Here is a 12398-nt window from a genome sequence, read left to right as displayed (position 1 = left end):
CGGCGACGGCAGTAACCAGTCCGACTTCAAGCGACTTCATTCGCCGCGAGTCGCAACTTCAATACTACATGGACGACAACAGATGTACTGAAAACCAACGATCAACAGATAATGTGCTCCAATACATCCCGATTGACATTGACATTGTATAACAATAACTAATATATCTATTTCAGCCGAGACGCTTGTAAAGAAAAATATTATTGTTATCCGCATATTTCCCATCATAGATGTGTTTATATGAATTATGTTTTCAAGTACTTCGTAATTCGATAATTAAATTTCAAAGATTTATTTGTATCATAAAATGAAAAAAAATCAAAATAAGAGAGAGGGTTGTGTGACACAACGATCTATGCTTATTGTTTATTCTTATGATAGAAATTTAAGTACAGAAAAATTTAATAATAGGGAAATCTTTTAATAATATGTTTGAGTATGTAACGTTGCTGTATGTTTCGGGTATTTAGGAATTAACATAACAAATGTCTTCGGATGGGGTATGTAATGAAGTTTGAAAAATTGATTATGGAAGAATGGTTTCATTTCTCCAATGTAGTTCAATTATCGGGAACATATGTTGATTTGTCTTTAGTCCTTGATTAACAATTCGGCTCGTACATAACAAGCCCCAATTCAGATATGGTATATAATGAAATTTAAATAATTGAAATATCCAAATTCCCAATGTACATAACAAATGTAAGTTCGGATTGAGTGTGTATCTTATGGGTATCGGGGTTTACGTAATCGATTATAGGAGTGTTAGGTTTCACACTACTAATGTGGTTTGTCCATAGAGAGCATCTGTTTGTATGATCAAGTATGCAAATGAAATGAGGTCTCCTGTTCCCAAAGTGATAATTGTATATTGCACTCTTCTGCTGTGACACGTGGTAGGTTTATAAGCGATCCATCCAATCAACAAGGGTTATTCGAAGAGGTGGGTTTAGAAAATCGGGGTAAGAGAACAGTTAACCAACTAAGAATGAGATAGGAAATATCTAAATTTTATGTTCATGTACCTTGGAATAAAATGCTGTGCTTTGTTGTTAGAAGGAATTCTAGAGTCCTAGTTTGACAATCGAGTAGAGCAGTCACGCTTTCTTGACGTGGCGGCCAATTGGCCGCCGCGCTGTAAAATTGTATTTCATGAACATTAGAAGCGTTGTGTTAGACATTATTTAACAGAAATAAATCTCGATGAAAACAGAAATGAACTTTGTTTGTTACTGTGTGTTATCCGCCAACGATGCGTAATTATGTGACATAGAGAGTAAGTATGACACTGCGAAAAAGGGAAAGCCTATCAGAAAGCAAGATATTGTTTGTTACCGGTGCCAACAGAAAGGTCATTTTGCCAGAAAGTGCCCCGACAAATGTTTGTATGCTGATCAGGTAGCAAAGGTCGATGGCGATGACAAGTCTGCCCCTTTAAACTTCCAAGGACCAGCCCTTGTGGCCAGAGGGAGGTCCCAGTAAAAAGTACCGAAGGCCAAAATCAAGATGACAAAACACAGCAAGTTACTAAGGAGTGCGCTCGGATTTAGAGGTCCAGGCCACCAGCGGATGGGGTGTGTGTAAAGGGAACAGTGAATGGGTTTCCTGTTACATTCACAGCCCATACTGGAGCGACAAGGACCATAGTGTCAACCACGGTGTTAAAACAGATAAACCCGCATACATGTCCCGTAGTTTATAAAACTGACAAGTTGGTTGGTGCAGGAGGAGCACCAATAAAAGATGTTGGTCAAACAAAGTTAGATATTAGCCTTGGACCTCTACAAGTGACAAGGGATATCATGGTGACGGACATCGAGGATGATGCTCTGCTTGGGTATGATATTCTGACAGGTCAAAATGGGAGGCCGGCAGACATTCTTTTGAGTCAGAACAGAATTCTGTTAGACGGCATGGAGATACCAATATTCCAGGTATGGAAGATTGGAAAATCAAGGAGAGTAGTGGTGGCAGAAAACATGACAGTACCAGGCTACGCAGAAGCCGTGGTAAGCGTTTATATAGAAAGGTTTGAAGCAGATGATGACGATACGGAGGCTGACTACGTAGTCGAGCCTAACCAGCTATTTAAAGAGAGGTACCCTTTGCAAATGGCAACCACATTAGTGAACCTCAATGAGGCTCCAACATGCAAGGTAAGAGTTCTTAACCCTTATCCAACGGAAGTAAACCTGAGACAGGATGCAGAAATAGGAATAGCAGAGAGGATGGAGAAGATAGTCTCGGTACTGACAAAAGCAGAACATCAACCGGACGTGACAACTTGGTGGACGTAAGAAGAATCACTACAAGGTCAGCCGAGGTAAAAGTAAATAATGATGAACCAAATGGACAAAAACAGGTCCCAGCACATCTGGAATCATTACTGCGAAAATCTAGTGAAGGAAAGTCCGACGTCGAAAAGAAAGCGCTAGCAAGCCTGTTGGCGAAACACGGTGACACCTTTAGTAAAGACGAGTGGGATCTTGGGTTGACCCACTTAGCTGAACATAGCATAAATACTGAGGGTGCGGCACCAATCAAACAGCGACCAAGACCTGTACCTTTAGCATACGCTAATGAGGAGAAACGAGCTATTGAAGATCTGCTGAAAAAGGGAGTCATAAGGAAAAGTACCTCCCCCTGGGCAAGTCCTATCGTACTAGTACGAAAGAAGAACGGATCAATCACACCGTGTGTTGACTACAGACGGCTGAATGTCCTTGTCAAGCCGGATGGTTTTCCCATGCCCAGAGTACAAAATCAGCTGGAGTTTCACTTCTTTATATTGATGGAGTCGCAGGAGCAAGCTATTATAGTAGCCTCGACCTCACATCTGGGTATTTCCAGATACTGCTGAAGGATGAAGACATTCCAAAAAGCGCCTTTGTATGTAAATTTGAAAAATACGAAATGACGCGAATGGCATTTGGGCTTAATAATTCGGCCAGTACTTTTCAAAGAGACATCGAGCTGGTTCTTCAAGGTCTTCAGTGGGAAACATGCCTTGTATACATTGACGACATCGTGGTCTATGCATTTGACCTGGAGCAACATATGCAACGACTTGAAGAGGTACTGACACGCATCAAAGAAGCCGGACTGAAATTGAAGCCGGATAAATGCAACCTGCTACAAGAGGAAGTGGTCTTCCTGGGTCACATTGTTAGCAGCAAGAGGATACGCCCCGAAAGCTCCAACATAGCCAAAATAGTAGAGTGGCCCAGGCCTACTACACCAAATCAGGTAAAGCAGTTTGTGGCAAGTGGGTCATATTACAGGCGCTTTGTAAAAAACTTTGTCAAGATTGCAAGGCCCCTTAAGAACTTGACCAAGGCCGACAGTACCTTTCATTGGACAACAGAATGCGAGGAAGCATTCAATGCATTGAAGCAAGCCTTAATTGGTCCAGATGTGATGGGCTAGCCATTGAATGCAGCAGGCAGCTTTTACCTCGACACGGACGCCTCCGGGATCGGACTCGGCGCGGTGCTCTCTCAAATGCAGGATGATCGGGAGCGCGTGATAGCCTACGCCAGCAGGGCAACCAATATGGCTGAACGGAACTACTGTATTACAGAACAAGAACTCCTAGCAGTCGTCTTCTTCATACAGTACTTCCGTCTGTACCTATTGGGAAGGCACTTTGTAGTAAGAACCGACCATCAGGCACTTGTATGGTTGTTCAGTTTGAAAGAGCCGAGCAGTAAGATCACGAGGTGGATCGATATATTGTCGAGGTATGACTTCACAAAAGAATACAGGGCAGGTAAAAGGATGGGGCATTGTGACGCATTGTCCAGATGTACGAATCCCAAAGACTGCAATTGTCCAGATGTAGACATGATGGAACCACTTAAATGTGGACCTTGCAAGAAATGCCTTAAGCGATCCGAAACAATGGCTCTGGACAGAAAGGTAAGTGACCAAACCGAGGACCAAAAGTGCGCAGTTCATGACAAGGTCAAAGATGAGGAAGATTGCACAAAGATTGAGCCGGTAAGAGCCGTTTCAAATGGTAATCGAAACACACACGGCACACCGAGAGGTCAAATGGTACCCGAAAGCAGACAATCATGGGCAGCTATCTTCAGCACAGCAGAAATGAGTCAGATACAGCAAGAAGATACACAGATCAGACCAATCCTTGAAGCGAAGTTGGCCGGAGTCAAACCTAAGCAAGATGATATGCTCGACAAAAGTCCAGAAACCCGGCACTATTGGATCATATGGGACACCTTGGAAATACACTCTGGTACGTTGTATCGAAGGTTTCAGAAAACAGGTAACGGTGATGATCGTTTACAGCTAGTGGTCCCACAAGCTTTACGTACAGATGTGATGAAACAGGCACATGACCCAGTAACTGCTGGACACATAGGCATCAAGAGAACCAAACACCGAATCCTGGAAAGTTACTTCTGGTTCGCGCTGAAAAGTGACGTCACGCTATATGTCCACCATTGCGATATCTGCGAAGCCGATAAGAAGCCGTCAAGAAAGCCAAAAGCTCCACTGGGACACATAAGAGTTGGAGCTCAATTGGATGTGCTTGCACTTTACTTCACAGGTCCCTTTCCCATAACAGAAAGAAAAAACAGGTATGTCTTAGTTCTAACAGACATTTTTTTCTAAATATGTAGAAGTAGTAGCAGTACCAGACCAGATAGCTGAGACATGTGGAAAAGTCATTCTGGACAAAATCGTAAGTAGATGGGGGACACCACTGTCGATACACAGTGACCAGGGCTCAGCATTTGAAAGTAAGTTAATACTGGAGTTATGTGAACTGCTAGAAATCAAGAAAACCAGAACGAGTGCTAGAAACCCAAGAGGGAATGGACAGTTAGAAAGGTCATTATTGAGGATGAAAAGGTGTTACCTAGCAGACGAACAAGACGAATGGGACTTGCACCTTGAAGCTCTAGCAGGAGCATACAGAGCGACACCACATGAAAGCACGAAGTTATCACCAAATATGGTGATGATTGGGAGAGAGGTGAGACTACCAAGCAGTGTAATATTTGGGCATATGAACCCCGCACAGAACCATGATATTTCAGAAGAGGATTTTGTAATAGAAACTAAGGCGAGGCTCCAACGGACGCATGACCTGGTCCGGAAACAATTACAGAAGTCGGCCGAAAGAAGCAAGGAGATACACGATTCAAGTTGTATTCCCTGCAATACCAGATGGGCGACATAGTTTGGTTCTTGCATGAAGGCCGGCAGGTAGGTATAAACCCAAAGTTAGAAAAAGCGTATGATGGTCCGTTTCCAGTGATAAAAAAGAGGTCCGCAGTCAATTTCACTATCCAGATGGGTAAGAATGGTCCAATACGCAACACACATCACAACAAGCTGAAACCCTACCGGGGCCAGAACGCACCTAAATGGGAAAAAGTCTTGGCCAATAATCTGAAACAGAAAACAAACAAATAATTAGAACCGAGCTGTAACATACGTTAAAACAATTTTTTTTCGCGCCGAATTCAGATGGTAAAGAAATCATTTACAGTTTAAACAAAGCAAAACAGAACCAACAGTTATACACAGGAGTCACCACAGGTTTACAAGTTTTATCGCTCCACATAAAACGTTTCTTTAAAATGCTATATTTTCAGATGAACAGGTTATTCAACGGGGGTCTCGCATATCGTTGTAGCCATTGCGGCAAAGTGGACAGAATGGGGAGACTGGTGGCCCACATACTGAGAGACCACGTACCAGAAAAGCAAGTTCCCTTTTTCTGCACCCTATGCAAGTTCCGGTGTGAAACCAGGGATGATTTATTAAAACACCTCAACAAATACGCGGGCCATGTGAGGGCAGTTGGCAGCAATCAGAACATTGACCTTAAACAAATACTGATCAAGTCCAACGTTCCTTGGTTTGTGTCAGCCAATGATATGACGCCAATAAGGGAAGAAGACGATGACATGTTTATGGATCCAGAGGAACCAGCACTTCCACCATGGCTCCTGGATGTGAGGCCATTGAAGAGGAAGCGGACTTCATACCATCAACCATGTCGCTTCCATTAAGTCCGCAGTATACAGATCAGAGGTACGTGTTACCCAGATCAATGGTAGAATCCTAGGAAATATTCCCTGACCAGTCAACTGCTCTTGTTAACCCAGCACTGTACACGGCCCCTAGCTTTGATGAAGATCCTTTGACAGCACTGGTCCAAACCTTGAAGACACCATAGTCATCGCCTAAGGCCCCGGTAGCCACACCTCTCCAGGACGAACCAGTGGACATTTTTCCTACAGAACAGGACAAGGCGGATCCACTTCTTTATGAGGTAATAACAATGTCAGAAAAGGCGTCTCAAACAGAGAAAGGACAAGCCAATGCCGAACTGCAGGCTATCCAGAGAGCATCGGAGACAGCTGCTCAAGCCTGTCAAGCCACCGCCAGGAACACCGAAAGGATACTGGACGAGCTTCATGTTTGGAACGCAGAGTAACTTCCATCGAGAGAGCTATTGATAGTCGAAGGCGGGACAAGGAAAACATGAGGCCGCGCACAATGTAACTGTATGCCTTGGAAATGATCGCCTTCTGCTTGAATTGCAGGGGCCCACTAAGTGCTGGTAATCCACGCGGGCACTTGGTGGGTATTCGTCGCGCCTGCTAGGAAGCGGGCCCACGTAGTACCAGTTGGTGCTATCTCAGTGCTCCAGCTAGGCCTTAATCGAAGGGCGCCGCGCCCTGCCCTCCCGAACCTGCGCCCCGCCCCCCCCCCCGAACCTCCGCCCTGCCCCCTCCCTCCCCCCCTCCCCCTAAAAAATAAAATATATTTTTTTATTTTTTTTTACATATGATTATTCATAAATCTCTTATTACATTGTAATTACTTTAATCCTCATTGTAGACATTATAATTGAATGGTTTAATAATAATGGGATTAATACAATTATTTATAACATATAAATTAACATGCAATAGGAAGCATTCCAGAAACACCCGCGCTTGTACGTGTCCCTTTCACAAAATACTGCGCGTCGAAAGTGCCCTTTTGACAAAATACTGCGCGTCGAAAGTGCCCTTTTGACAAAAAAGCCCCCCTGCCCTTTTCAAATCCTAGCTGGAGCACTGGGTATTCGCTGATCACGGCGTGGGTGGTCAGTCCGTACTGTGCATTGGTCGCTATGGGGGCATGGTACGGGTATTTTCCCCTCCATCTTTGGACTCTTCTTGAAGATCTTTACCTGTGAAAATAAATATGGACATTTAATTTATACAAATACACTGTGGAAGGTGACATTTTCAAAGTGAACAGTGATTTTGTGATCTCAAAAGTAATTGATCTCAATTATTATATATTGCTTGTTCTTGTTAACAGTTTAAATAGTTATATCATTGTTGGTACCTCATTGTTTGTTAAGGCTGCGGGAGCTTAGCCTTCCTGCAGGAGGGGGTAATGAAGCGCCCCACCTTTTGTTCAATGATATTCTGAATATTAATATTTGTAAATAAATTATACTATTTATGTAGTAAATGAACACTTACCTTTTAATACATGTATTAACATTCCAAGAGTTTTGATGATCACCAGTGAGGGAATTTTATTTAAATACATGACTGCATATTTTTTATGTCTATACAGAATGCATTTTATAAGTAAACCCCCCCCCCTCACTGTATTTTAAGCTTCCATAAACGTTTAATTATTTTACTGTTGCTAAACACTTGTAAGGAGCGAAGCAGTTTCTTTGTTTAATGGCGTCCTGATAGGCAAATTCTCCATTTTTTGTAATATGTATCCATTTCAACTCACCAGAGTTTTAATAATTATTTTCCTCTATGTCATATATCATATCTCATTTTACTAAAAATCGCTCATGGTAAGTCCTCTTCAGAGCTTTGTTTACATTCGCTACGGCGGCCATCTTGGATTCTTAGAACTTGTCGACCCGGGTCGATTTGCCTTAGTTGGTCGTTCGATCATAGGTCGGGTCGACCGGGTGCTGAATCGACCAAGGAAGATCAGCGTTCTTTTGGAATCATTCCGGTTCGAGCCTTCACGAAGAACGGTCGTATTTTTGGATCATAAGAACTAAAGAGGTGCTATTCGGTGGATGATCAGCAGAACAGTTAAACTTGAATCGCCGATCCAGTTTGCAGAAAAGGTTTTCTACTTTCTTTCTTGTTATTGTTTCGCTTGAAATTTCAATCGGTTCACTTTCATGAATTGTCTCATTTTTTTGACTTGGTTTGTTTACATCCTGTGGTGACTCATCCGAGATACAGATTCTTCATCTCATTTTTTAAGTCGATTAACGTTTTCTGTTTACGAAGAAATAACTGCTTAGCTCCACGAACCAGATATTCCAGAGTTTTATATATCCGCTGTTGTAATCCATCAATCGACGTACGTTATACAGAATAAATCTTTAAACTTATGGCGGCGTTATTTTGCTTGAAACTCGTTACGACTAACTAATTAAGTCAATACGGGGTAGTACAAAACGGGGCAATGCGCTACAATATTTTTAAACATGGTTACTTTCAACAAAACCATGCAAACGTGTTAATTGAAATATAATTGTCTCGGGCGTCTTGCATATTGAGTTACAATACCCTGTCGGGTACCTCTCAGTGCTCCGATTTAAATAGAGCGTGCTTTAGCGTTCAGGTCTGTCAATACTATATAAACTGTTCGCTGAAGTTTCTTTAGCTATGTTTGGCTAAGACTTAACGTGTTATTTAATCTGATTTAGTGTAGGTCTTAATCTAGAACGCATCAGTGCTCTAATAAAAAGGTTTATATAACAATCATGATCGCAACAGTCTTGTAGAAAAAATAATGTATAAAATAATGTGCTTGTTAACTTTTGTTCTACATGTTTATGGAAATTGTATAATCATCAATTACACGTAAGTGCATTGTTACTATTGCTGCAAATATAATAATGTGTTAGTATTTATTGAATGTAACATTATGAGTGCAATTGTATACACTTAATACATAAATTTTGATTCGAATCGCTTTTATTGAGATTGAGTTTTATAATAAAACAACTGCTATACATGTGTAAAGTAAACGTAAATATTTTTTGGAATCGTGCATGACGAACTATTCCCCCTGCATATGGAAATAATTTCAGGATCATAACTTGTAGCATAATCCAAATTATATGAAAAGCAGTCCAAAGTTCATTGCAATTTTATTAAATTAACATGTGGAAACAACAATTACTGACTATGTCACGGTTTTAAGTTTTAAAAAGAAAGTTATTTACCATTCATATTCTGTTATTATTAACGGTACAGAAAATGCAAATATGAAGACTAATTTATCAGCGTTCATTCAAGACAAATGGGCCGAAAATGTACAACTAGTAGTAAATCACTGATAATAAAGACTTTCAACAGTACTACACATAAATTCAAGCGTCAGCTATGTCAAGTATGCGAAATACTACCGCGATGTACCAAATCATCGTATTCTAAAACAGTTGAATGTTTGAACACAATGCCACTTTGTTAAGCCTCAATAGCACATTGTTAAGCATCACGAAAACTTGCAATTGGGAATATCACCGAACGACAAGAAAAATAAGCTGTACATTTGGTTTTGGAGATTTGAATGTAATTGTCGAATTGTAACGTTTAATTTATGTTGCAGCAAATTCACGATTGTGTATATAATTTATTATATAGAAAACCGTGTACGAAACCGTGAAACACGAGATAACGGCCAACACGTACCATTTATCAATTTCTTTAGCTTAACTTATAACTATGTAATAGTATTTGAGTCGAAACTTTGTGCGGCTGAGACAAAACGGAGTGCGTTAATCATTAAATAAAAATTTCGCAATTCGATTTCTTCTTTTAAAGATTCGAAAGCCTCGATTGATCTCTGGGCAGACAGAAACCATTCATGTCCGTAAAAGCCACTTCTCCGGGAATAACAATAAAAAAATACAAATTTCTGAGCGTTTTGGTAGGACTTATTCGTGTATTTTTTTATTCAAAAAGCAATACATTCATTGTTGTTGCTCGGCATAACTATGATGCGGTATTTTGACTTATCTGAAATATTTATATGGAAACACATTTTGGGGACACATTCCTTATGCGAAATATTAATATTCTCATTTTTTTTAATTCCTATCCGAGTATGTGCTAATTGTTCGATATTTAAGTCGCACATGCTTCCACCAAATTAAAAATAGTTTGTTCCCCTATATTGAGATTTATATTGGACTATTATTTTTAGGTTTATCTTAAATGGGAAGCGGGCCGTCGTTTCCAATAGTACCAATGAAACGGGATAAAGTCATCCTAATCACCGGTGCGAACTCCGGACTCGGGTACGAAATCGCGAAGTGGTCGGCCATGATGGGGGCGACCGTGATACTCGCCTGCCGCTCTGAATCAAAAACAAAGGAGGCTGTAGTGAAAATGAACCAGGAATTTCAAGATGAAAAATCGAAGAGGACCTCGCAGTTGTCCGAGAACACAACTTTAGCGTTGGAGTTTATGCACCTCGACCTGGTGTCGTTCGAATCTGTGACAAACTTCTGCGAAGCATTCAAGAAAAGCGGCCGAAAACTCCATGTGCTGTTCTGCAACGCCGGTTTGGGGTTTATTCCGTACCAAAAAACAGCAGATGGCATGGAGATGTTGCTGCAGGTGAATTACCTTAGTCACTTTGTAATTATCGCCAAATTGCTGGAGGTCATGCAACAGTCCGGACCCGATTGTAGAATTCTTCTTATGTCTAGCGTCGCGCACCAATGGGGTACTTTTGATTTAAAAACCATAAACTATTCCGGACCGCCTGATAGGTTTTCAAGCAAGAATTACTACGGTAGATCCAAACTATACCAGATAATGCAAGCCGCCGCGATGGGTCGCAGGATTTCCGGTTCTAATGTTACTATAAATAGCATCCATCCGGGCGTTGTCGACACTCCATTCTGGCGCGACTGGGACTCCGGGATAAGGAAATGTTTATTGTGCTGTATTAAGTGTTGGGTGGCGATCTCGTCATTCGAAGGCGCGAAATGTTCCATCGACCTCACGGTTAACCCCAAGCACGCCGGAGTGAACGGACTCTATTGGGTGGACTTCAAAATCGTCACACCCAGCAGCGACGCACGCAACAAGCAGAAGCAAGAGGAATTATGGGAAACTACACTCGAACTAGTTCGGCCATATTTGACAGAAGAAGAGATGAAGAGAATCAATTTGCGAAATTAAGTGATTTAGTCTGTATTAAAAAACTGATTGAGATTTTAATATTCTACTGTGAAATCATGTTATGTATATCACTGAACTAAATAATAATAATAATAATAATAATAATAATAATAATAATAATAATAATAATAATCATAATAATAATAATAATACATGACTAAAGTATAACTTAAACTGCCATAATCCTGACACACTTTATATGAAGGCATGTTTACTGTTTATATAATGTACCTCCTCTATGCATATCTTTTCCGATGTATTTAAAAATTAACTTTTTAAACTCTCTGATTTATTGCAAACGCCTACGGCGAGAACAATTCTTTCAATTACAAACATACGGAATACCCTAAGGGTGATCGTGGTTACACATTACAATCCAGAAGGCAAAAATGCGTTAGTGCGATTGTACGATGGCGACAATGCGATAGTACGATGGCGACAATGCGATTGTACGATTGCGACAATGCGATTGTACGATGGCGACAACGCGATAGTACGATGACGACAATGCGACAGTGCGACACTCCGATGGCGACAGTGCGATAGTACGGTGGCGACAATGCGATAGTCATATCATACTATCGCCATCGTATCATCGCATTGTCGCCATCGTACTATCGCGTTATCGTACTGTCGTCATCGTATTATCGCATTGTCGCCATCGTTCTATCACACTGTCGCCACCGTATTGTCGCACTGTCGTCATCGTATTATCGCATTGTCGCCATCGTACTATCGCACTATCGCATGGTCGCATTGTCGCCATCGTACTTTCGCACTGTCGCCATCGTATTGTCGCACTGTTGTCATCGTATTATCGCATTGTCGCCATCGTACTATCGCGTTATCGTACTGTCGTCATCGTATTATCGTATTGTCGCCATCTTACTATCGCACTGCCGCCATCGTGTTGTAGCACTGTCGTCATCGTATTATCGTTTCCTATTGAATTGAGATATATTTGCTCTCATCCGTAAGATTATTTTACGCAACCACTCCTTTTGTCATTACAAATAATTACTTAGAGTTCACCTTAATTGATTACACAGGAAATGGTGAAACCAAATTGATTATGTGCAAGGTTTTTCACTATTTAAACTCTTCCTGCTATCCGTGCAAGTCTTTTCTGCAGTGAGCACGTTTTACCCTACTTGTTTTTGTACTAATAAGCTTTATACA

General features: G+C 41.2%; 1 protein-coding gene across 1 annotated transcript; it reads left to right on the top strand.

Annotated features, from left to right (window-relative positions):
- The first annotated feature begins 10277 nt into the window (after window positions 1-10277).
- LOC127878569 (WW domain-containing oxidoreductase-like) lies at window positions 10278-11219 on the top strand. Its single transcript, XM_052425128.1, has one exon. The coding sequence runs from the start codon at window positions 10278-10280 to the stop codon at window positions 11217-11219; it is 942 nt and encodes a 313-aa protein (XP_052281088.1).
- Window positions 11220-12398: the final 1179 nt, after the last annotated feature.

This window comes from Dreissena polymorpha, chromosome 1, assembly GCF_020536995.1.
Source record: "Dreissena polymorpha isolate Duluth1 chromosome 1, UMN_Dpol_1.0, whole genome shotgun sequence".
NCBI classification, from domain to species: domain Eukaryota; kingdom Metazoa; phylum Mollusca; class Bivalvia; order Myida; family Dreissenidae; genus Dreissena; species Dreissena polymorpha.
Note: the sequence above shows the minus strand (reverse complement) of the source record. Positions and strands in the feature narration are given on the sequence as shown.